This window comes from Aedes aegypti, chromosome 2 (assembly GCF_002204515.2).
Source record: "Aedes aegypti strain LVP_AGWG chromosome 2, AaegL5.0 Primary Assembly, whole genome shotgun sequence".
NCBI lineage: Eukaryota > Metazoa > Arthropoda > Insecta > Diptera > Culicidae > Aedes > Aedes aegypti.
In genome coordinates this window covers 237,020,343-237,045,880 of record NC_035108.1, presented here as the reverse complement: position 1 = coordinate 237,045,880, position 25,538 = coordinate 237,020,343, and the positions used below count along the sequence as shown (strand labels likewise).

The 25,538-nt window shown below is 36.8% G+C and overlaps 1 protein-coding gene across 6 annotated transcripts in view; it reads right to left on the bottom strand.

Moving 5' to 3' along the window:
* LOC5567451 (lachesin) overlaps positions 1–22,385 on the bottom strand; it is a 135,428-nt gene extending 113,043 nt beyond the window's left edge. Inside the window, exons 1-2 of one of the 6 annotated variants that reach the window (XM_021844510.1) lie at positions 20,905–22,385; positions 8,341–8,598 (exon numbers count right to left, since the gene is read on the bottom strand). In XM_021844510.1, coding sequence (XP_021700202.1) covers positions 8,341–8,431 — 91 coding nt within the window. In that variant the 5' untranslated portion in view covers positions 8,432–8,598; positions 20,905–22,385. The remainder of the gene's footprint in view (positions 1–8,340; positions 8,599–20,904) is intronic. The other 5 variants (XM_021844508.1, XM_021844509.1, XM_021844511.1 and 2 more) reach the window with 5 other exon arrangements.
* Positions 22,386–25,538: the final 3,153 nt, after the last annotated feature.

Sequence of the window (25,538 nt, the reverse complement as noted above, 5' to 3'; positions counted from 1 at the left end):
AGAGAACACGAGCGCGTCTGAGAACAGATTAATCATCAGCAACGATGGACAAGCTGTGGAGCCCCCGACGCTAGATGAGGTTAGAAGAGCGATCAAGGAGCTGAAGAACTGTAAGGCTGCTGGAGAATACGAGCTCCCGGCCGAACTATTCAAGCACGGTAGTGAGCAGCTGTACGAAATACTGCACCGTACTCTGTTAAGGATATGGGAGGAAGAAGAATTTCCTGCTAGCTGGCTGGAGGGCCTCATCTGCCCTCTGTATAAAAAGGGGCACAGATTGAAGTGCGCCAATTACCAAGGAGTAACGCTCCTCAATTCGGCGTACAAAATAATGTCGCGTGTTCTGTTCAACAGATTGAGACCGCTGGAGGAGTCCTTCGTCGGCAAATACCAAGCTGGTTTTCGTGAGGGCCGATCAACGACGGAACAAATGTTTACCTTGCGATAAATCCTTGATAAGTTCCGGGAATATAACTTGCCGACTCACCAGTAAAGAGAAATGAGTTATGGCAGATAATGATAGAAGAACAGTTTACCGGCGAAACTGATTAGACTGATTCGTGCAACGTTGGATGGATGGATCGAAATCAAGTGTGCGGGTTGCGCATGAGACTTCAACCTCGCAAAGTGAAAAGGCGTCTTGCAGCTGCGAATAGGGCTTTTTACGGGCTCCGTAACCAGCTTAAGTCCCGCAGCCAGCAGACGAAAACAAAATTCACGCTATATAGGACACTAATCCTTCCGGTTGCTCTATACGGCCATGAATCCTGGACGTTGAAAGAGGTCGACCGGAAAGCGTTTGGAGTTTTTGAGCGTAAAGTGCCGCGAACAATACTCGGCGGTAAACAAGAAAATGGCATCCGGCGGCGTCGCATAAATCATGAGTTGTACCAAGTATATAAGGAAGTGGATATTATCAAGTTCATAAAGCACGGCAGGCTGCGTTGGGCTGGTCACGTGGTGTGAAAACCGGAAGAATGACAAGCAAAAATTATATTCAGTAGAGACGTCGGCTTCGTGGTAGGCCGCGCATACGTTGGCTCTTGCAGTTGAAGAGGACTTAAGGGCACTTAAGTCAGAGCGATTGGTTCAGGACCGAGTCCAGTGAAGAAGAATTACCCATTCGGCGTAGATTCAACGTAGCGGATTGTAGCCCATCAAGTAAGTAAGAATACATATCAATGAAACCTTCACATATTTGCCAATAATTGACACCCTGAACTGAAGTGATATTTAGCTATCCTCATAATAGAATGCCGTTTTAGACGAGTAATGTTCAAGAGACAGTTGGGTATAAAAGAATGTGATTGATTTAAAACAGGTTTGCGTTACGATAATAGCGATTATTTCGAGGGATTCTCTAGTGCTGTAAGATTAACCATTTACGAGGACGACGTTGAACTTGGCAACGCTCTGAGCTCTAGAGCATGAAAGAACAAAATTGTAAATTTCTTATTCAAAGTTCAGAATTTCCGCGATTAATACAACAGCTCTCCCAAGACAATATTTACACTAATATTTCGTGTCGTTAAAAATATGGATATAATAAAATAATGGAACCGTTAGTCGCAGACCTTTAAAAAAACTCGGGAAGGGTATAATCATCTGTTATGGATCTGAGAGTTTTGCGCTGCGTGCAATAGTAACATTGTTGTAGGAGATTCATTAGCTGCACACAACGTTTTCCAAGTGCAACATTCTTTTGCCGTATTTGCACTATTTCTCGTTCTCCGTTTAAGAACAATCCCGACGAAAAATACCCTGTCTGAACCTTTGTGTACCAACTTGAATGCTGTGCATGCTGGTGAGTTGAAACCTGCTCAATGTGGTCTGGAAAAAAGTGGCTGCATACTATATACCCTGAAAAATTATCATATTCTCAACAATTGGTCCCTTGACCCTATGCACGACTTGATAGAATGGATGATTCTTTTGACGTTGCAGCTAGCAATGTGTCATTATTATCATTAGAATAAAATGAGATACACTGTAGATTTTATAAATAGCTGTATTGATAATTTTGTTTGCTGACACGCCGATCGAAAGAATCGACGGTCAATGTAACAAAATATATGCTATTATCACCAAACACTCGCAAACTCAGACAGACCGATTCTCAAAGTTGTCTACTACTTCTAACATTTCCTTTTCTCTTCGGGCATAAAATTCCTAAAGGTTGTGCTTTAATGATTATGATTGGAAACCTGATAAATATTACATGAATCATTCTATCACCAACTGTGTCGGAAAATATGCTTTTGTGGCTGTTCATCAAGCCACAAGTGTGCGCCCTTTCACTATACTATTTTGTGACAATTTCGATAGAAAAATAAATAAAATTCATCACCTTCAACATTATGCTGAATGCAAAAGGCAAAACGTCAGTGCAAAGCAGTCTAATTGCCTGCCATTTGAGCAAAAAAAAAAACAAACTTGCAAAAAATCAAGCTTCAGTTTGTCGAAATTTTAAAAACATATGTAAAACTCAATACTCTGTCAACCACCCTAATTTTGCAACTTACCCGACCAGGCAGTCAAGGCTGTTTCAAAGAATAATAATTTATATTTTTAAATTTTTATATTTTATATTTTGAAAAATTGCCAGAAGATTTATTTTGAATGGATATATAATGTTTCATACAATATCGAAAGTTGGCTTTCTGTTTTGGGGTTACATTTGATAATGGAGTATATATCGAACAAAATTGAATGAATTACGTAACATTTATAGGGCATTACATACCTCTAGGCGTTTAACGTTGTATGGAAATTTCTGACTAAGATTACAAAAAAGGTCCCAGTTTGTGAAAATGCATGTCGCTAAGGGATTTAAGACCATATTCAAGTTCTATGATAACTAGGCTGTCAAAGATAAATGACCAACTATTCAAAACTACATCAAATAGTGATTTTAGAACAGATTGTTTGTAAGCGTTTTAAAAATGCTAAAACCATTTAAATATTTCAAATTCGTTTGTAAAGCCTCAAATGTTCTCAATGCAAATGGAAACAGCTCTAGCATTAAGTGTCATACTAATATTTTTTTAGTTTTGCATTCATTTTACTTAATCGATTAGCAGTAAATATGATATTTGATTTAGTAGATGGTGGGTTACGTACCCCAAAGACACCCCGTTTTACGGTACTTGATATTTTTCGCTGGTTTACCGTCAAAAACAAATCAAAACAATCTGATGTACACCCGATCAGTGGATTACAGCAGAATCATATCACAGTTATATCCAAATTTATTATAAATAACCAATTTTGATTCATTTTTGTTAGAAGAACTTTTGTTTCAATTTAAAACTTAATTTTAACACAAATTGTTATAAAAAAATCTGAGGGCAAAGAAATTAACAAATTTTGTTATAATTCTGTCAATGAAAATAACAAAATGAGTTATAATTTTGTTTGATTTGAAACATAATAAGTTATTTTTTTGTTTAAATTATAACATATATCGTTTAAATTTTGTTTAGCGTAGAAGTAATTGTGTAATATTTTTTGTTATTTTAACTACTAACCAGCCAGAATTATAACACATTTTGTTAGAAAAGAATGCGCTACCTGAGTAACAAAATCTGTTACAACTCTGTTGGTCGGGCATACATGCGGGAAAGTGCAAAAACCAGAAGTGAGAAAGATTCCTATTATCAAATCATCCGAAGCCAGGAGCCAGATCCATGATCACAAAAATTACTCATTTGAGCACTTCCTCTTGATGAGTCCGTGACGAAATCAATCCTGTTGAACACCCAAACCGGCTCAGACATGAAAAACAAATTTATAATAGAGAAATTAACCTCGAAACAATGATTTCGTCACAGATTTCTATAACTTCCGTTTGCGCAAAGGCTGTATTGAGTATGCAATGCAAAATGCTATGGGGGACAAATCCGCTCGATCTGGTCATGCTACAATCAGTTGTTCTTTTTATCAAAAACCTGAAAAGCAAAACGGGAACCGCATGGAAAAGTGTAGAATTTTCGGTAACCAAAAATTCCGTAGTTGAAAAACCCAGTAAAATTTTACCTAATAATTAATAGCTGTGTACAAATAAAGCGGTGGTGCTGGCAATGACTGAGAGTGTGTTTGCTCTTAAAATTTTCGAAGTCAAATAAAAAAAAAGTCCGGGAAACAAATCTCGCTGAACTTTACTACAGGTCCTATGACACAATGAGAAATTCTCTCCTCCCTCACTCTCTTCCGATTATAACAGTGCATTTCTGAAGCTTTTGAGAAGTTTTTCATCATAGATCGAAATACAATGTCCTTGGCTATTGTTCCATGGCTTAGTTATTAATTTAAGAGAAAGTAAACAAAGAGAGCTCCTCAATGTTAGATCCTTTTGAAAAGTTACGCGAGAAATGATCTTTAGCAGTTTTTATGTTCTTAAAATACTTTTGTAGTTAATTACAGAAAATGCCATAAGTTATCAATGCGAGGATTGTATTCAAACTTTGGTCCATATATACACCAGGTTAGTGTGATATCGACTCAAGAAAACTCAAATATAAATTAAATTCAATAACTTGACTGCTCTGGCCCAAGTTGAAAATAGATTTCCAACTTATATATGTATGTCAGATTTTCCACAACAAGTGTTAAATCAAGTTTAAAACACTTGAACCACTGATTTCAATCAAGACAAATTAAATAATTATAGCCTTCCTTTAAAACCAAACAAAAAATACATAATAATAGACAAGTGACAATGAAACGTCTTAATACTCGGCCTTCGGCGCCCACTGCGAAGCACCATGGCTTTCCTTTTCGTAGAAAGTCGTCGCCCTCGAGAGCAGTTGAAAGAAAATTTCCAATCTTCCACTCTTGCTGGGAAACTCCTTACTGTCGAAGAACGTTGTATCGTGCCATGGTATCTATGGTTCCTCCACGAGTAAGACTGCACCATGCCCACAGAATCCAGCACAGTATGAATGATGTCCTATTGTTTTCCTAGTGGAAATTTATTACCGGTTCCAGCATCTTACCTGACTCGTTCTTACGGTTCTGTACGCATGTCTCAGTGAGAGAATTGTAGAGTACACGGGAAAACGCGGCTGGTATTTCCATTGTCTTCTTACAAGGAAATTAATTTTACTCCTGGGACTTCTAATGAATTTTTTCAATCGTTTAAAATGGCACGAGGGAAATCCAGTAATAAGTGAAAATTTGGACAATGTGGAAATAGCGCATATCCTAACTTAGTGTCTTGTGCTGCTGGTCTCCAACACAAGATACGAGAATAGTTTTAGGTATTTATGTCACGTCGTTTTAGCTGCACATTAGTCCAATCAAAATAAGCAAAATAGCAAACAAAATAAGAAGAATAAAAATTAAGGGAAAAACGAAAAATGTGTTATTTATCATCATATACGAAAAAGGTTTTTGAAAGTCGACTAGCAGATTAGGTAAAATTCAAATTACTCTAGTGCAGTGATTTCCAAAGTGGTTGATTTCGCCCCCTGGGAACGATTTTCAGGTCCAGGAGGGGCGAAAATTTGTAAAATGGAATTAGGGGGGCGAAAAAACTAGAAAGGGGGCGAAAGTGTGAGAAACTGAGAGTAACGATACTTAACAAAAAATGAGACACCCAAGTCAATAGAAGATTCTACTCTAATAATGAAAAGATTAACTGATTACACAATCAACTTTTTCCCCTCGACATATTTGTTTGTACTTCTTTTCATGCTCATTCTATGATCACGGTAGACAAAACTTCGACAAACATTGCAAAAACGAAATATGTTTCATGAGAATTCGGTTTTCAGTGTTTACTTTGAATTATGGAATGGCAACTGTTATGTTCCCAAAAGATAACGTATTCAGATTTACGTGAGATAAGACCACAGATTCACGTTATATTATATTTGTTTAAAGTGATTACATTTTATTAGATTATTGATTAGATATTTTTTTTAACTGGTTCAAAAACGTAAAATAAATAGTTTGATGTTTTATTTGTAAAACTTAATTCGGACAGCTCATTTTACGATATTTGATATCCGGGTCCACAAAGGCAATGATTTTGATATTTTGTTACCATCATATTAATTATTACTTATAGTACACACTATTTTATGAACAATTTTCAAAAAAAATGATAAGCCAATATTAAGAGCCATTAATCTATCAATTAACAAAATCATGTAACTAAAAAAAGATTTGAAGAAATATCTGATTGAAACCTCGAAAGCTACAGAAAGTAATCTGCATTTTTTTAACAAAAAAAAACCTTTTTAAATTACATTGCAGTGAGAAAAGTACCGTAAAATCGGGTGAAATTGATCGGTAGGGTGAAATTGATCATCGTGTCACACGATTTTATTTCTTCTTAATGGAGCACAAATATCTATGTAACCTGCAGTGAATGAACGTTGTTTGTCGTAACTATTGTCAAACTGTGTGTTGTGAAGCTTTTTACGTTAAATAAGGCTTATTTCTATGGAAAATAATGAAAAATTAAAAATCATGTACAGTGCAGTCTTGACAAACATCCATAAACTTCTAGTGCTAAACAAGGATTTGAACATGGTATAAACCTGAAAGTTTGTGAGGATGCTTGAGATATATCCCCAAACCAGATTTCATCAGTAGAATTCGTACCAATTTGCTCATTTGGTTGAAATAATTAAATTTCTGTTAGATATCACGAAATTTCTTAGGAAATTGCATACATTTAGGCGTTTTCCGTGTAATTCATGAAGTTTAACTATACATTATTTCTCTAAATATTGTATTGTAAAGAATTTTGCAAGCATATTCGGTTTCAGGGAGCTCAAATTTATTATGTAGAGTTGTTTTGAATACTAACAATAATCGCATTGACAAGTGATCAATTTCACCCCGAAATGAATTCCCAGATTTTTTATTTTAGAGATATTTCTCTGCATTAAAGTGACATTTGTTAGAAAATTTTGGTACATGAGCCAATAAGGCTCACCTTGGTACTTGTTTTCCTGCATTCAATTATTTGGCATTGTCAACATTATAGAAAACAGACAAGAAAAAACGTGAAAAATGATCAATTTCACCCGAAATTACGGTACAAACAACTTGCTAAATTTTTCAATGGTTTTTCAAAGTTTTGACGTTTCAAAGTCGTCAATTAATCGATATTTATCTTTTTTCAATGTCTACACAAATTGTGTCACGCGGAAATGGGACTTCTTGAGTCCCCTCCCCCTTTCCCGTGTCATGATTTTTGTATTATACCACCAACAATTTTGTAAGTCTTGTCATGCCATGCCCGACTCCCTTTCTCCTTTGAAGCTTGACATAATTTGTTCATGACCCATTTCCACTAACCTATTTTCTTTTGATTTTACAAAAACTATAATTTGTCCCACCACACAACTTGCAACATGCAAAAATGGTCAATCGGCAAAGAATGCTTTCAGTTAATAACTGAATAATTAGGAGAAGACAAGGTAAAGACAAGGTAAAAAATGTGGGCTTCGTGGCCTCGCGGTTAGCGGCGTTAGTCGTCTAGGCGTATTGTGCCACGAAGTGTGGGTTCGATTCCCGCTCCAGTCGGTGGAAACTTTTCGTCAAACAAAAAATCCATCACTGGGCTACTGGGTGTTTCGCGTTGTCCGTTGCCTAATGTTAGTAATCGTTCAGTCTGTGCAGCCTATGTGCTGAAGACGGTGTAAATTGTCTTTTTTAAATTACTTAAATTGTTGGACAATCAGTCATACGCATTTTCGCCCAATCTCATGCCCATAGACGATAATCATTTTGTTCAGTTTTGTTTTAGAGTTTAATCTTTCACCTCTCTGCAATTGCTTTCAAATGAATGCAAATTGCATTCAAGCGCATGGGTGCATCTCAAATTACTAAAGATTTAGTGCTTTATTTTAACACTCGTCGATTGAAACTACTTTAGAACTTCTAATTGATAACTGTATAATAACGACATTTTTGCAAAGCTGTGAACTGAACAACTTTTCTGCTAGCTTACAAAGATGATTGGATTACCTTACAAATAGACCTGTCCGTAGTCTGTCACCAAGAGTTCTCGTTAGAGAGCAGACTGTAAAATAACTCATTTCGAAAATTCTATTTGAGTTGGCAAATCTGCAGATTATTAAAATCATCATCATCGTCGTCGTCTTCGTTTTCCTCACCATCAAAGCGAATGAATCACATTTTCAAATTACGATTAGAATGCAAACACACAAAGTTTCAATCCCGTTTCCCATCAGCGCAGCCTAAGGCCCTTCCCCTTTGATGATCTATATCTGGAAGTCGTGTGTCGGTAGGAATGTTTGCATCAACGTAACTGTCGGTACTTTGCATGTTCAAGTGTCGGTATGTAGTGAAAATGGTTCTTACCTTCCTCGCTGTGCGTGCTTGTGATGAGAAATCCATTTAAAATCAGTAAAACACTTGCAAGCAGCATTGCACTCGATGTTAATGCTTTCATGCCAACAACGTTCGAGCAGAACCCCGCTTTCCTGGTGGGGTTGTTTCTTTTCCTGTTCTTGTGCCGGGAGCGCGGAGTGGCAGAATTTCTAAGCTGTTGAGTACGTACTTAAGTGGGACCGAGTTTGTGCGTGTGTGTGAAACGGTGTGGGTATGAGTTTGATCGTACTTAAGCAAAGGTAGTAGTTATTCGAATTTGCTCCCGCTACCACTAGGACTAATAGGGTGTCGCAAAATCAGGCTCTGTTTCGAATCATTAAGGGTTGTTCTTGTATGGTCAATTGTTAGATTATTCTTCTTTTTTTAATTTAACACTTCAGTCGTCGCGCTGTTGTATTTTGTACAACACTTGTGAAAAAAGCTCGCTTTATGTTCACAACAGCAGCGTAGTGGCTCTGACGATGGTTAACCGCGCGACGACTGGAAGGTTAACGGAACAATTTTTAATTTCAATTGATTTGTTCCAATTTTTTATACTCAACTTCTATTACAGCTTCAGTATCTATTAGATTTACAAATTGAGATACTTTCAGCTGAAAGCTACGTACAGTCACCCCACAGTTATGGATAGCACACAGATATGGATCAAAATTGGGTTAAAACGGGAATATCTCATCAAATAGAGTTGCAATTGCGCAGAACACATTTTACCTACGTGAAACCTAAATCTGTACAGCATCGCAATCAATTGTAATATGCTCGAGTATATTTTTTCCGTTCGTAGGAAATAAAAATGTCAACCGTCTTCCAAGAAACGTTGATTCATAACAGTGGGGCATTGAAACCCATACCACAGTTATGAATCAAAGATAAGACGATTCCGAAACAAACGCCAAAACGTATACTTTCAAAAGCACACCATTCGATTACCTCGCAGATAAATTGCTGTTATAGTGTTTTGATCCATAATACGAATCGATTTGATCCATAATAGGGATCCTCCTCTCCCACTGATCCACATCTGTGGGGTGGACATCGTTTGCAATTTCTATCGAAATCGACACTTTTTCGTAAATAACCGAGTACTTGGAGGTGTATTCTTGAAAACAACTATATTCTGCAGTGCCAGGGAAGTAATTTTGTTTTGTACAGCGTCACCATGTTTTTAAGTCATATTTTGTTATAAGAAATGGCCCTTAGTTGATCCATAACTGTGGGGTGACTGTAATTCCGTTCCGAACATAAGGTAAACGGAATTGGTGTACATTTGAGAGTACACGACATTCGGTCAGAACTTCTTATAAGTGTTTTATAAATTCTGAACATTGAAACTTGTGCTGAGCTAAAGGCACATCTTAAAGATAACTACAGTATTGGTCATATAAAATGCACCAAAGCCGTTTTCTCATACAAGATGGCCAACTTCAGAAAGCTATATCTCCGCCGTTTCTCAATCGATTTCATTTTTTTCTGTGACGAACTACAAATTACCTTAACTATTGAAAAAGTTATGTAAAACTATTGATTCAAAAGTTGCAGATAGGTAGAATTTTAACAAAAATAAACATCGAGGCAAAAAGGATATAGTAGAACTACGTGTCAAATCCTCTTAGTGTCTTCAGCGCATTACTTAATGAACAGAGCGTTTGAGACACCAAGATGATTCGACACGTAGTTTTAATGCTACATTATTTTGTGTCTTGGTGCATTTTTTTTTTTTTTTTTTTGGCAAAATTTAACCTATCTGTAACTGTTCAATCAATAGTTTTCGCAGGACTTGTTGACCATTTTATATGGGAAAACGGCTTAAGTGCATTTTATATGTCCGATACTGTATATTAGACTGGCCCAGCTCAGTATGGAAGAAAAATAAAGTTGTATGATTTCACGAAGCACCCTCCAGGATGATTCTACCCCATTACCCCGAATGCCATTTCCCCAAATGCCATCACCCCGAATTCCATTACCCCGAATCTACCATTACCCCGAATTCCATTACCCCGAATGCTATTTCCCCGAATTTACAATTACCTTGACATGATGGTATTTATGAGATTTCCCCATCATATTAGAATTCGGGGTAATGTCATTCGGGGTTTTGGATTTCGGGGTAATGGGTAGGGTCGATTTTGAATATATTTTAACCGAATATCCCATACAAACATCAAATTGAATGCGCCAGCTGGTGGAGCAACCAATTGGGTTAAAATTTTGAGAGAGCTTTTTTCTTACCATAAAGCTCATATCTAAGGGGAGCCCCGTTGAAATTTACAACCGTTTTGTTTAAGGGCCAGTCTACTGCATATTCTTGGTAATAATACGGAGTCTTTACCAGTGGGAGGCAGTAGTAGGACCAAAAAAATAAAGTTTTTCATATCTGAATACGTGATTCAAAAGCTTTCCTATCCTATTTGGCCCAAAAAATAATCTAAGAATGATGAAATCGTTTAGAGTAAGGTGGGGCAAAAGTTCGACCTTAATGGTATAATCAATATTTACAGTAAACCTCTAGTCTATGGAAAGAAATAAATACCACCCAGTGAACCTTGAACACATTGGCTACAACAAACTTGTGTCGATATATTTACCCAGTTTTAGTTATATCAGTTTTAAAATGATTTGTCTTAAATGAACGGATGAGGCGGAGTTCGAATCCAATATGGGTTAAAAGTTCGCTGTCTGAAACACAAAATATCGATTCTGTTATGACAGGCATACTTTATATCAGCCGTAAACTTGTGTTTTCGGTTAAATACTTGTGCTATACACATATCGACAGGCCCGGATTTGGGGGGGTGCCGAGGGGGCAAATGAAAATCAGCCCAAAGTACAACATTTATTCTTGCCAGTACTGTAAATACTTTTTTTTCCAACCGGAGACAAACTTTTTTTTTACTATTTCGTTTATTTGAGGTTCAATCGCGTTTAACGCATTTTTAGTGTATACAATTCATTGACTTTTGCAGTATAAAATTAATATGGGATAGAGCCACGGTACTCGTGGCAACTCGAGTTTAGTGGTCACAATTTTTGAAGGAAGAACATGGTAGGGATTGGGATCAGGGTTCCCTGCTGCTCATCCGGGAGGTATATCGTGGTAGCTCGATTTTCGTTTAATGGCGTTGGTAACGGAGACAAATTGGAAACTTGTAGTAAATGGAATCAACAAGAGCTTTGTACTATGACGTCTATGTAGATTTTTAGCAATTTTTCACTCTATCAACATTATATAGAAGCCGAAAAACGAGCCAGTCTTCTACGAATTGTTATATTGAACGGAAAAATCACCTAAAAGCACTATTGGAAAACTTGAAAACAGTTGAATTTTTATTGTATATAGCTCACAACTCACTTTTCATTTGGGCCCCTTATATTTTTGGACCGACCATCTCGTTCAAAATTCAAATTCAATACGTTGGTTTGTGGAATTCTAAAACGTGCTGAATTTTGTATGAAAGGGCCCCTTTTATGAGATCTGACCCGGGCCCCCCGAAGGCCAAATCCGGCACTGCATATCGACCCAAACACATATTTCCCTCGTCAATCAGCGCAAGCAATAAAATGCATATTATGTTTTGTTACAACAGAATAGGTCAGGTCCGCGTAAGTGCGAACGATGGCCTCGGTGCAACATGCGTAAGCAGTTTGCATCGAGGCACTCGAGTGCGCCACATGTTTTGCTGATTGTACTTTAGCCACGCTGGTGGTCGTCCGTTTGGACGATGCGCTAAGGCTCAGGTTTCAACCCAAAAATGCTATCGCCGAAATATTGTCACCGCCGTCCTAGGCGTCTCCATCTATCTCTTTCTGACATTGTAACCAAATTGTAACTGATCAATTGTAAAGGCAAATAAATGGAACCCATGTTGAAAGAACAACTCAGTCTTGTTCTGACTCCAATACTATGCGTTTCAATGTACTCGGTACATACCGAAACATCCTTTAGCACCCTGGTCTCCGGGTACTGCTACTCCCAAGGGTAGTAATTAGAAGTCAAGAACTAACGTCAAAGAACTTAGTCTCCGGACAGACTATGTTATACTTACTATTTTTTATCAAAAGATTACATAAAACAAGTGCATTCTTGCGATAAGCCTAGAAATGCCCTTACATAAAAAATTGAATATGATATTTTTTTATTTTGTTCTTCGACCGAAAATTAAAATTTTTTGCGTCTAAAAACAACAAAATGCCATAACTTTTCCAACGCTCAATTGATCTCAATAATATTTGGAGTGATTTTTTTTTACTTGAATAGCATTCGAACCACAAGAAGATTTATAACATTTGTTTTGGATTGAGCTAGAAATCTTAGAAAAGAATCTCTTGCCCCACTTGAACTATTGCCCTTCTTTACTCTACATTGAATTCCCATTAAGGCCACTATTACTGGTACAAAAGGGAAAATAAGTTAAGGTTTTTGATTGTTTTCCACTATTTCACTATTAAATACCGGTTTCATTCATATTTCGGACACTTAAGGCCTTAGTGAAGTATAAATCATCGAAAAGCATATAAAATAAATCATTCTGTACGATTCCTCCACGTTATCGGGATTTGACAACACTTAACCTACGAATGGTGCGTTAAGATTGCGATTCCGTAATCTGAATAATTTCAAATAAATAGAAATGTGTAAACTTTTCATGATACTTATTCCAGACGATGCCTTACTTTTGCCTTAAATTCCGGACACTTTGATTCAAATTCCGGACAGCTCATGAAAATCATAGACAGACAAGTTAAATCATCAATCAAAATTGCCCAACCACTAAAGACAGGTCTTATAGGTCTTTATAACATTATAAATTTTCATAGATATCTTTTCAAAATGCTTACTAAGACGAGCCTCGAAAATGAGAACTGTTGGACGACAAACATTGAAACATTTCGTGTGAAATGTTTTCCATACAAAATTAAGTGTCCGAAATTTCAAGCTGTCCGTAATTTGAATCTGAACGGTACCAAGATTTTTCAAAACATTCATTTCAATTTGGCAAGGGCCATGTTAGCAAAATACACACGAAAAAAATGGAATATAACACACTAAAATCTGCACCAACACTATTGTTTGACACACACTACCACCGGATCAGTCACCCTATATGTAAAATATTACTTCTTGAACTGGCGAACATTTTGAAGTATATGTACCGTAATCCGGAGAAACATTGATCAGTTTGAACTTCCTCAGTAAGAATTGAATTTGACAATACCCTGTTTTATAATTAATAAATATACAATCAGATTCCAAACTTACCGCTAATGAACTAACAATCTGTATATAAAACGATTAAATTCACGATTTGTTAATCGCTAAAAATATTAATTCAAACCGTGCAAGATTTTTCAACCATCATACGACAAAAAATAAAAGTCGTAGCTAGTTTTATTTTGAAAAATTTGAGCCTACATGTGTTATCAGATTAAACATTTTGTTTTTTTTTTTCAACAATATCCGCATCGCCATGCATTTGACTATCCAACGGTTGCTTAGAACATGTTGGAATCATAGAGATGGCAGCTTCGCATAGATCGTCTGACATAACCTCGAAACTCCATATGAAAGAAATGTCAACAATTCCAGCAGTAAATGTCAACTCCCCAAGTAACCACTAGCCCGCTAATTCGCCTTTTTGGCCTTATAGGGCTATTGTACGGCTAATATAGGGCATGTCAGCTGTATTATAGCACTATATTGGCACGCAGGGCGAATTAAAGTGCTATTTGGTTACTTGGGTCCATATAAAAAATCTAAGCAATTCCAGCAGTGAATGTCAAAGAGCAGGACAGTCAATTTAGCGTGATGAAAGAGGGACAGGTAAGGAGTATTTTTCGTGACGTCACCATGCACTCTTCTATACTGGTGTTTGCGAGAGTCAAGACAACTTTAACAAACATAGCAACTCACAATCGTTTAAATTACCCATCAAAGCAAGCAGCAGCTCTAATGTTTACGTTTTACATCGTTGCGGATCTGTTCAACTACAGTTATTGAAAAGTTAATAAAATAAGTAAAATCTCGAATACCACGGAAATATGTTTCGTGACTGGGTGCAAGATCATATTCCAACTACCGTCAAGCTACCATTCACCGTGCATTTAAGAAAAATTTGCACTTCGAAAAATTATATAACTTTTCCAAATAATTTGAAGCGTACTAGAACACCACTACGTAGCGTGCAATTATATAGTAATTCAGAGAAAAATCTAAAACTAGTGAAGCATAACAAAAAAATACTCAGAAATTATGTTTGAATATGTCATGTTAAGGTCGCCTCGTACCGTTCTATGCAACCATTTACCGTGCACACTAGTGCACCATTCACCGTGCGTAGGGGGAGATCCCCCAGTACCGGACACTTAAGCCACTAAATTCATAATTCGAAAAATATTGATTTGATGGGCTCGTGTTACCCATTTATGATAAATATTATCAATTTTATGGTGTACAAAAATAAATTTGCAAATATTAATATGAATTTTGACATTGAGTTTTGATGATGTACTTCAGTACCAAATTGATCGATCTTGAAAGGTGGCACCCAATACCGGACACGGTCTGGAAATGCCTCGAATTCTGTAAATTTGAACATCATTGAATGTGTACACTATAGAAATAGTTTATAGTTACCAAGTCAATGCAATTGCAACATTTACAAACATAATTTGAGTTTTTCTTAGTTTGCAAGATGCCTATCAAAAACCTCTTTCATATATGATGAAAAATAGCACATTTTACGATGTTGTTATGAATGTTCATTCTTCTTAATTTTATTGCATGTTTGATACCATGGTCGACGGAAACCATGAAAAATGAAAGTATTTTGAGACACTGATACCATAATTACAAATATATCATATAACAAATCAAGCTGTCCGAAACTGAGGGACAGGAGGTGCTTAACCAAAATTGTAATTTGTCCATATTTACTTCAATTATGGTACAAAATACATTCATACTATCAAATAAGGATTATGTTCGATCATGCTTGCGGGATCCAAAGTATTTTTTCATATTCAAAATAATTACTAAATAGGCTCAAAATTAAGAAGATACGTCAATTTTTTAAAGATTTCCAAACTTTTCTACTTTTTCAAAAAGGGATGCATATTTCAAGGATGTGTTATTCTACGCAAACATTAGTCTACATAATAGCTTTCTTTTCTACTAATACACCATCTTGATTGGACCATGATTTCTCAATGTTTCGACTTTGTCCGGTATTGGGTGCTGTCCGGCACTGGGGGATCTCCCCCTATAATTTTCGTCATGATTTAATTTTGTATCTTGAAAAAACGCTGTTGATGGAGCAACTATGTTGCTAATAGTGTGCGCACTCATTTTTAAGAGTATTCAAATCTTCATTTACAAAAAAAAAACATAAAAAGTTTAAACATTGGATAAACAATTATTTTTTCATTAAATTCGTTATAGAACGTTTGACTGTATTGTCCAAACCATTCCATATTCAATCAAAAACTAAATATGAAGTTATTTAATCACGACATAGCAATAAATCTAATATTATCGAATAATTTCATTACGATGAAACACATGTAATTAGTAGTATCCACAGTGAAAACATGGTGAAATTTTGAAAAATTTCACACTCTAACGTTAAAATGAAAAATGTGATTTTTTGGCGTTTCTACTAAGAGTGTTGAAAACATCTCATTATCAAAAAGAAATCAAATGATTTTGACTACCTAAACTATGTTTTTCAAAATGCTTTGTGACAAAAACTACTTCATTTCATCAGTTTTATCTTATTTTGCTAACAAAAGAATAATTTGTGAAAATTGTATGAATATTCTGTAGGAATTTGTATATGTGCACGGTGAATGGAAGCCGCACGATGACTGGTGACTTAACGGTACTCGCCGGAAACATTAGCTTCTGCTTTGCGAGCCGTTAACGTGAGTCAGATCATCCGAGAAACATCATCGCTATTCTAAATTCCCTTCGGTACGCTCTACAACAAATGCAAGCAGCTGCATATGGGAAAATCGAAACTTCCAAAGTACTAATTAGCGCCCAGGAAGAACAGCTCAGCGAGGTCAACCAGATTACGGGCTATCCTTTCCAACCGGTCAGAATTAAAAGATTGGTGAAATATTGTTTGGACCAGAACGAGATAAGAAGCAAGTTCTCTAGCAACCATCCATGCTCTGTTTGAATTACCTTGTTCCAGAATATCAAGCGTTCCGGAGCCAAAGTTTGCCCCAGATGGATTAACAGAGAACATAGTAAACTATGACGGAGCAAACTTTACTGAAGACCCGGAAAATAAGACGGTGATTGTTCGACGGAGACATAAGCACGTCGATCGGATGCTAGATCATTAAAATCTTCGTACTATATGATGTTTGCTGGACCTGCTGATGGAAAAACTCTTCCACCGTATTTAGCGTATGCTGCTCTCCATCTCTATCCAACATGGGTCAAAGACGGACCAAAAGGAACCCGCTACAAGCGTACCAAAACACATGTATTTTCATACCAAACCTATGATGCCTCTCTTCGCAAAAGTGTCCCATTTATTTAGGAAATCCCATAAAACATGGGGCAGTTATGTAAATAGGGACAATATTTGCATTTTTAATTTTTTGAGAAGTGTTCAAAATTACCGGGTCCAACGGGGTGACCACATTTAATCTGAACACTTTTTAATTTGTACCCCGTTTATTTGCACATCGTTCAGTTAAAAAATGGTTCAAACGTCATTTAGCTCATGGAACGGAGTTAAATGAAATGGAATGCTGTGGAACGGAACGCAGAATCAAAACAAAACAGTGAAAGAGGTAACCAGAAACAAGGTACCGTAAATTCGGGTGTAATTGATCAGTAGGGTGAATTTGATCACCGTGACACACGATTTCATTTTTTTCTAATAGAACACCAATATCAAGTAAACTTGTGGTAAATGAACGTTGTTTGTCATAACTATTGTCGAGTGATATGTTGTGAAGTTTTTTGCGTTAAAGAATGTTCATATCAATTAAAATAATGGAAATTTCCAAAATCATGTTTGTTGTGGTATTGGAAGACATCCATAAACTTTAAGTTCGAACTAAGGATTCGGACATGGTGTCAGGCTGAAAGTTTCTAAGGATGCCTCAAATATATCCCTTCAACAGAATGCATCATCACAATTCGTACCAATCTGGTCATTTTGTTGAAATAATTGAATTTATGTTAATTAATAGAAAATTTCATTGGAAATTGCATACATTTAGGCGTTTTTCACGGTATCCTTCAAGTTTAATTATTTTATATGTGCCTAAATATAAAATTGTTAAGAATTTAGACAGCATAAACGGATTCAGGGATCCCAAATTAGTTATGTAAAGTGGTTGTTTTCAAAACTGACAATAATTGCATTGACAAGTGATCAATTTCACCCCGAAATAGACTGCCCATAAATGCATAACAGTCACATTCGACATTTTTTGACAAATTGGAGTTAATACCATGGAGAGACATCAAATGATAAATACTTTCGATCAACTTAATGAAATCTATGAGATTGTTCTAGAAAATTCGAAAAAAATATCAAGTTGTTTTGTCACATTGGTAATTATAACCGCATAACAGTCACATTGGGATTTTACATAAGCCTCGTAATGTAATAGCAATGAAATTTCTATCAGAATTATTTTCTGACTATTCACCTAGTATGCGATACGAATTGTACAAAATATCAGCCTCAAATAAGCACTTTTGAGTTCGTAGTAATTTTTTGAAATTTAATTTCCTCCCATACCGCAATAAAATGCACACTTGGTATTCCATTTACTCAGTGCCTACCTTTGTCGAATGTTACAAATATGCAGTTATGGACAGTAGAGTTCCCCGATTTTTTTTTATTTTATACGTGATTTTTAGCACTAAAATCACATTTGTTAGAAATGTTTAGTACATGAGCCAATGAGGTTCGCCGCCGTACTTGTATTCCTGTATTCAGTTGTTTGGAATCGACAACATTTTAGAAAACAGACCTGAAAAACCAAGAAAAATGATCAATTTCACCAGAAATTACGGTACTAGGGTGACCAGAAGTTCAAATTGCAAACGAACCCCGAATATTTGCATGAGATACCGTTCAAATTAGCGGGGGTACACGGTATCTGATAACAAACTTAAGTTAAGTAATGAAGAAGGCAAAAACATAGGAAGCCGGATCCTATTCTTGGCACTTTTGATACACATCGGCAGTGGGTTTTTTTGAAAGCTAGAGCTCACAATATGTGTTGTACTGAAGCGCTTTTTATTGCAAAATTACAGGCAATCCGATCAAAAAACATGAATCATGGAAGTTCCGAAGTGGCTCTACACCGTACGGATCAAGGTGTTGAACCATATTTCCAACATCTAACATTTTTCAGACCGCTAAAAAAGCATAGAGGAGTACGCTTGAAGACAGGAAGGGATGTGTTCCGAATAAGAGCAGGTTTTGAAGCAGCTGGGATTCATCCTATCAACAGATATGCTGTACTGAAGCGAATCCCTGGAGGTAATTATGCTGAGCAGAAGCCGAGCTCTAATAGTCCCTTCTCAAATCGAATTTACGATACTCAAGAAAGAACGCTTTGGCCAAGAAAACGAGAGACAGATCCCTAAAAACCATCGCCTTGTTGATGTGCAACCCGGAGCCAGCTTTTCTGAACATAAATTGATCGCGTCACAATTTTAGCTAAAGGCCGCTAAAGTTGTATAAAACACTGCTTTCATTGATGTTTGCTTTAAATTCAAACAATGAATTATGAAAAAAGTGTGATCTAATCCACTAAGCATGCAAAATAGGACTTTGACTTTTATTTCAGATATAATTTTGTTGAAATTGCACGATGAAAATAAGATTAAATCATATGTTTGCAATCTCCAATCAAAATTCTTCGTTTCCTTCATACGTCAAAATATAATACTTTTCTGTACCAATAAAAAATGACTTTTAATCATCGGAAGTATTATGAACATTGTTACATACAAATGTTAATTAAATAAATGAAAATAAAATAAAATTTAAAATACTTTACCATTTATATTTTGTGATGAAAAAAAAATATCTCAAGAAAACCTTATCAAAACATATACAGTGAAAAAGTTCTTTAAATTGCATGTAGGATTCTTAGCGAAAACCTATCTCTGTGAATTATGCAGTACCTTTCAGGTTTCATTATATTTTAGAAGATCTGCAAAGACGCCAAGCGCACTATTGCGCAAGTTTGTAAACTTCTAATGGAGGTTAAATTCGAACGTTTTTGAATAATGAACGATTTCGTTTGATCAACCGAAAGATATTGACTAACCAAAACCACTCTGTGAGATAAAGATACCGTAAAACGGGGTAACTTTGATAGTTTTTTCGAAGAAAACTTGAATATTTATGTATGTTGTTTCAAAGAATTATAATTTATATTTTTAAAGCAAGTACTGGCATCCTAGCTATCGATTGCAGTCGATAGATTGCAAAAAGGTTTATTTTGAATGGATATATAATTTTTCATACAATCGAAAGTTGGTTTTCTGTTTTGGGGTAACTTTGATAATGGAGTATGAATAGAACAAGATTGAATGAATTACGAACATTTGTAGGGCATTGCATACCTCTAGGCGTTTAACGTTATATGTAAATTTCTGACTTAGATTACAAAAATGGTCTCTGTTTGTGAAAATGCTATTCGCTAAGAGATTTGAGACCGTATTCAAGTTCTATGATAACTAGGCTTTCAAAGATAAGTGGCCAACTATTCAAAACTACATCAAATAGTGATCGTAGAACAGATTGTTTGTAAGCGTTTCGAAATGCTCAAATTGTGTCAATTTTTAATATTCGTTTAAAAAGCCTCAAATGTTCTTGATTCAAATGAAAACCGCTCTTAAATTAAGTGTCATACTAATATTCTTTAGTTTTGCATTCGTTTTGCTTAACTGATTAACAGAAATTATGTTATTTCGTTTAGTATGTGGTGGGTTTCGCACTATCAAAGATACCCGCATTATCAAAGATACCCCGTTTTACGGTACCAAAAAAAAAAAATATCTCAAGTAATTATTATATCTTTGTAGGGAACAGCTATCGAATATTTAAATTTCAATCCTCGAAGGCCCCTCTAATGGGGGCCCTGGGCAATTGCCGGCCTCAGATCCAGGCCTGAAAGTACATGATTTTACCTATTGTGTACATATAAACCATTTACATCCAACAGCGAATACGGGAAGTTACAATAATGTGCTGAGTTGCTGGACGTTAAGTATCAGCCATCATCGACCCAAGTAACCACTAGCACACTAATTCGCCTTTGTAGCCTTATAGGGCTATTATACAGCTATAATATATGACATGTCCGCTGTGTTATAGCACTATATTAGCATGCAGGGCAAATTAAAAGGCTATTTGATTACTTGGGGAGTTACTATTCATTACCAAAGAAATCATCCTCTTAGATTCGGGAAAGAGCTTAATTATTGGACACCCTATTGAACATGTTTCGGTTCAGTTCCCAGTATTTGCCCGTTTTGCACCGAACCTGGTGAGCAGTGCTGGCGGTTCCTCTAATGATGGCGATGATGGCGGTGGTTTTGCTGCCGATGATAGTTGCGCCACAGCGAAGGATAAGCGCCGGCACTATCCATATTGTGTGTGTAGGAAATGTTTCACGATTTCTGTGCACCAATCCAAGACGAAGTAAAACAGAACCAGTGCCAGAATTGAGACCGAGAGTGTGAACGAGTGCAGGAAAAATAAAACACTTTGGGTTTTCTCACTTCACTTTATCCTTGCATAATAAATATTTCTCTCTCACACTTCCCGAGACGGTAGCTGGCGGCAAGATTGGGGCCGATCCCGTCTGGTCTGCGGGTAACTTGGAGAGGTGGGTGCTTCCGGCTCTCATTCAAGAAGGGAGCAATGCGAGGCGGAGATATTTCCTTTCCGTTTTATACTCCGCTTTGGCCTGTGTTCTACCGGTTTTTACACTTTTGGTTTTCTTTGTTTGAAATGTTTTTATTGCCGATTGTCACGAAATTGTACTTTCCACAAAAATTTATTACATTATTACCCTCTTCGTTGGATTTTCTTTTGGCTGGTGGTTGCCACAACAAGTAGACCGATTCCCCCCATACAAACACACTCCGCGTGCATGCACGACGAAAACGAATCCACGCGCGAAGAGCACCGGGGACTGCGGGAAGGAAATGTTACATCTAGATGACGCTAAGCTCCACGTTTCTGGCACCCTTTATTCCGTAGCTAATGGCCACCCGTAGAGGGTGACGACGAGCGGTTGATATTCATTCATCCACTTAGCAAATTCGTCATCTACTTTGTGCGACGACGTCTGATATGGGAATGTTCGCCTTCCTTTCTTTTTGATTACCAACCGGCGTCAACGGATGAAGGCAAATTCATTATTTAGATTCGATTATAATTAATTCCTTCCTTCAATTTCCACCACAAACTTATCAAAATTACCATAATCGCACACTGAAATCAATTTCCCCGATAACGAACGGGTCAATTTATTTTTCTTGGTTCACTTCCCTTGTTGGTTTTACTCCCTCTCGAAATATTCCGAATAGAGGTTACGCTAACTAAGTCACTCTATAAGCTGCACCAGTTTCTCTTTGTTATTGTTTGACATTTTTTCCTCCGATTAGATTTAGGCATTCCACACTAGGTCGCGTTTTAGGCGCAATTCCACAATCCACCGCACGTTATCTCGTCGGTCGTATGCGACTGCTCATGCTATCGATGGGAACAATCCCAACCGAACGCCAGCTGGTATAATAAACAAACATGAAATCATTCCGCCCTTGTCCGCGTCAAAATACTGCTTTCACTCATTTTTTATGACCCCAGCGCGCGGGGCGAGGAACCTAAAAGTGCAACGACTAGGTCCCAAAGCAGTAAAGCAAGTGTCACCACCTGAGCGCGACCGCGTTCTGAAAACTTTGCTAAATCTGGCTTGCAATCAAACTGACTCAGACGAAGCCTAGCGATAGGACTAATCGAAAGTAGTCTAATGCAAGCGCTTTTGTAATGAAACGACGGAACACATGATTTTCGAATGCCAAATCGTCGGCAGGGAACCGAACAAGACTGCTCTCGGTCAAAGTTCATCAGGAGGGGTGGAAAACATTCATGCGCACTGAGTTGATTCATGATGCAAAGTTCATTATTTACGATCATCAGGTGCACTTTCAAACCTAATTTACTTGATGCCGTTCTTGCACCGCTTATGTACTATTTTGTTTTGGGTTTCAGCATGACTTTCTCTAAATCATAAATAAGTCAAAACGGTACTTATACTGATGATTATCTACTTATTAAATCAAGAGCAGTTACGGCGTCTGCCACTCCCAGTAGCTCCTTACTCGTGTTTTGTAAAACCAACCAACCAACGTGTTCTCTTTACCAAGACGCGTATACTCAGTACCTACATGAGCATTCCGAGGGAGGGAGGATATCTTCTGGTTGCTTAAATTATGATAAATTGATCATTGTGTACGATTTCATATCTTACAAATAAACCACGATTTTAACTTTTTAGGGCTCCCCCAAATCTACGCGACTTTTTACGGTGACAGCGACAAAAAAATCGTCGCAATTTCGTTGTTGTGTCGTTGCAAGCACTTTTTTATGAAATCATCTTGTCCGACACGACGCGAATCGCTGCGAAATTGCATCGCTGTGGCTTTAACGCGCTCATCAAACAGTGCTTGCAGCGAAACATAAGCGAAATCGCGGCGATTGTATGTCGCTGTCACCGTAAAATGTCGCTTAGATCTGGGGGAGCCTTTACCTGTAGTAAATGATCGTTGTTTGCCATAATGTCGCCCAAAAACCACGTGGTTTTATATTTTGAAGAGGGGAGGGGGGAAACTCAAAGACCAAACAAGTGGCTCATGTACAGAAATTTTCAAACAAATGTCATTTTAGTGCTAAGAACTACAGTATTCGACAAAACATTTGCAACTTTTTCGATTTTTCATACAAAATTGTCAACGTTGGAGGCTCAGATCTCTGTTATTTGTAGACCGATTTGAATGAAAGTTTCACAGCACGTCAGACACAACTTGAATTTCAACATATATTTTGGACATAAAATTTCCAATCAATAAAAATAAATGTTAAAACTCAAGTTATTTCTGACGTACTGTGAAAATTTCATTCAATTCGGTCAACAAATGACTGAGACCTGAGTCTCCAAAGGTGACCATTTTGTATGGAAATTCGAAAAAGTTGCAAATGTTTTTTCCAATACTGTATCTCTAAAATTTATTTATTTATTTATTTAAAGAGTTGCACGGAAAACGCCACTTTTCCCAGGATTGGCTCTTCAGTGCACGAAGTAAATCAACACCGCATTTATTATACAGTTATTTTATTGGACTTACCTAGAACGCATAGATACAGTACAGAAGCAATTCCTTTTATGCGCACTTTGGAAATTGAATTGGACTGTATTGCCACTTCCGTCATATAAAGCACGCTGCGTGTTCATTAACTTCGAAACACTAAATCAACGTCGGAAATTCACAATGGTTCTCTTCGTCAACAACATTACTTCAAACCGTGTAGAAAAGAAAAATATTTCAAGAAAAATAAATGTTTTTCAAGAAAAATAGTTCTGTATTATTTTTCTAAAGAATTTCTTTTTCTTAAAATATTATGTTCAAAACGGACCTATTAACCGTATGATGCATCAGTACCTTGCGAATTCATTCGCATTATTATGTCCAAAGAACAGGTTAAAATACGACTAAAGTACAATAGAAGTAATATTTTATTTATTTATTTATTTCGTCAAGCATAAGTAGACTACACACTATAATTACAATAATTTCTTAAATACTATGGTTTACTTCTATTGTCCTTAAGTCGTTTTTTAAGCTGTTCTTTGGACATAATAATGCGAATGAATTCGCTAGGTACTGATGCATCATATGGTTAATAGGTCCGTTTTGAACATAATATTTTAAGAAAAAGAAATTCTTTAGAAAAATAATACAGAACTATTTTTCTACCGTGTGGAACCGGAATCCGTACACCTAAGCACTAAGCCAAATAAAAATCTCTGTTACAAATATTTGGATTTGTAAAAGACAATCAATCACACTTTTTCTATGACTTTCACATCTTTCAAGACATAATTAATCCCAACATGAGCCTGAAATTGAGTAGAAACCTTTAAAAAAAACGGAATTAAAATCACTTGTCTTGGATCGAAAACCGTACACTCTAATAAGGTTGAATCAAAATCCGTACACGCGTGATTCGAAATCCGTACAGCTGCCCAAAATTCAAAACTTCAATACTAAAAACGTCAATTTTATCTTAGTCTTTTTATTCCAAGTGAGCATCAAACTTCAAAATTATGCTTCAGAACCATTACACGCACTGACAACTCTATGGTAGGTTCCAGGTGCCCTAGGGGAAGTAGCCAATTAAGAACATATTTGGAAGCATATTAATATGGGCATCAAACATCATGATTTTTAAAAATGATAATTCCGGAAGCATTTCCGGATCCACCGACTGCCATGACCAATCTATAGTAGGTTCGAGGTGCTCCAGGGGATGTGGCCAAATCAAAACATGTACGGAGTTACTTCAATATGGGTATAAAATATTGAGATTTTCGAAGGTGATGCGTTCGAAAGCACTTCCAGAATTACCGGCTGCCATGACCACTGTATACTAGATTCGAGGTACCCCGATGGAAGTGGCCATTTTCACACATGGACGAAATCATATCAATTTAGGTAACAAAGTTCAATGTTTATAAAATTCATGCTTCCGGAAGCAGTTTTAGAATCACCGTCTACCACGTATAGTAGGTTCCATGTGCCTTGGAGGATGTGGAACATTTTCAGAACCACAAGATGTAATAACCACTGTATAGTAGATTCCAGGGGTCCCTAGAGAAGTGGCCAATTTGGAACATGACCACATCTCCCGGGGCACTTGTAACCTGCAATACAGTGGTCTAGCAGCCGCTGGTTCTGAAAATGCTCCCGGGAGCTTTACTTTCGAAAGTCTTAAAGTTTGATACTCATATTGATATGGTTCCTAACATGCTCCTAATTGGCCACTTCCCTCAAATCACCCGGAACCTACTATATAGTGGTCCATGCATCTAATGGTGCTGCCGAAAGCATA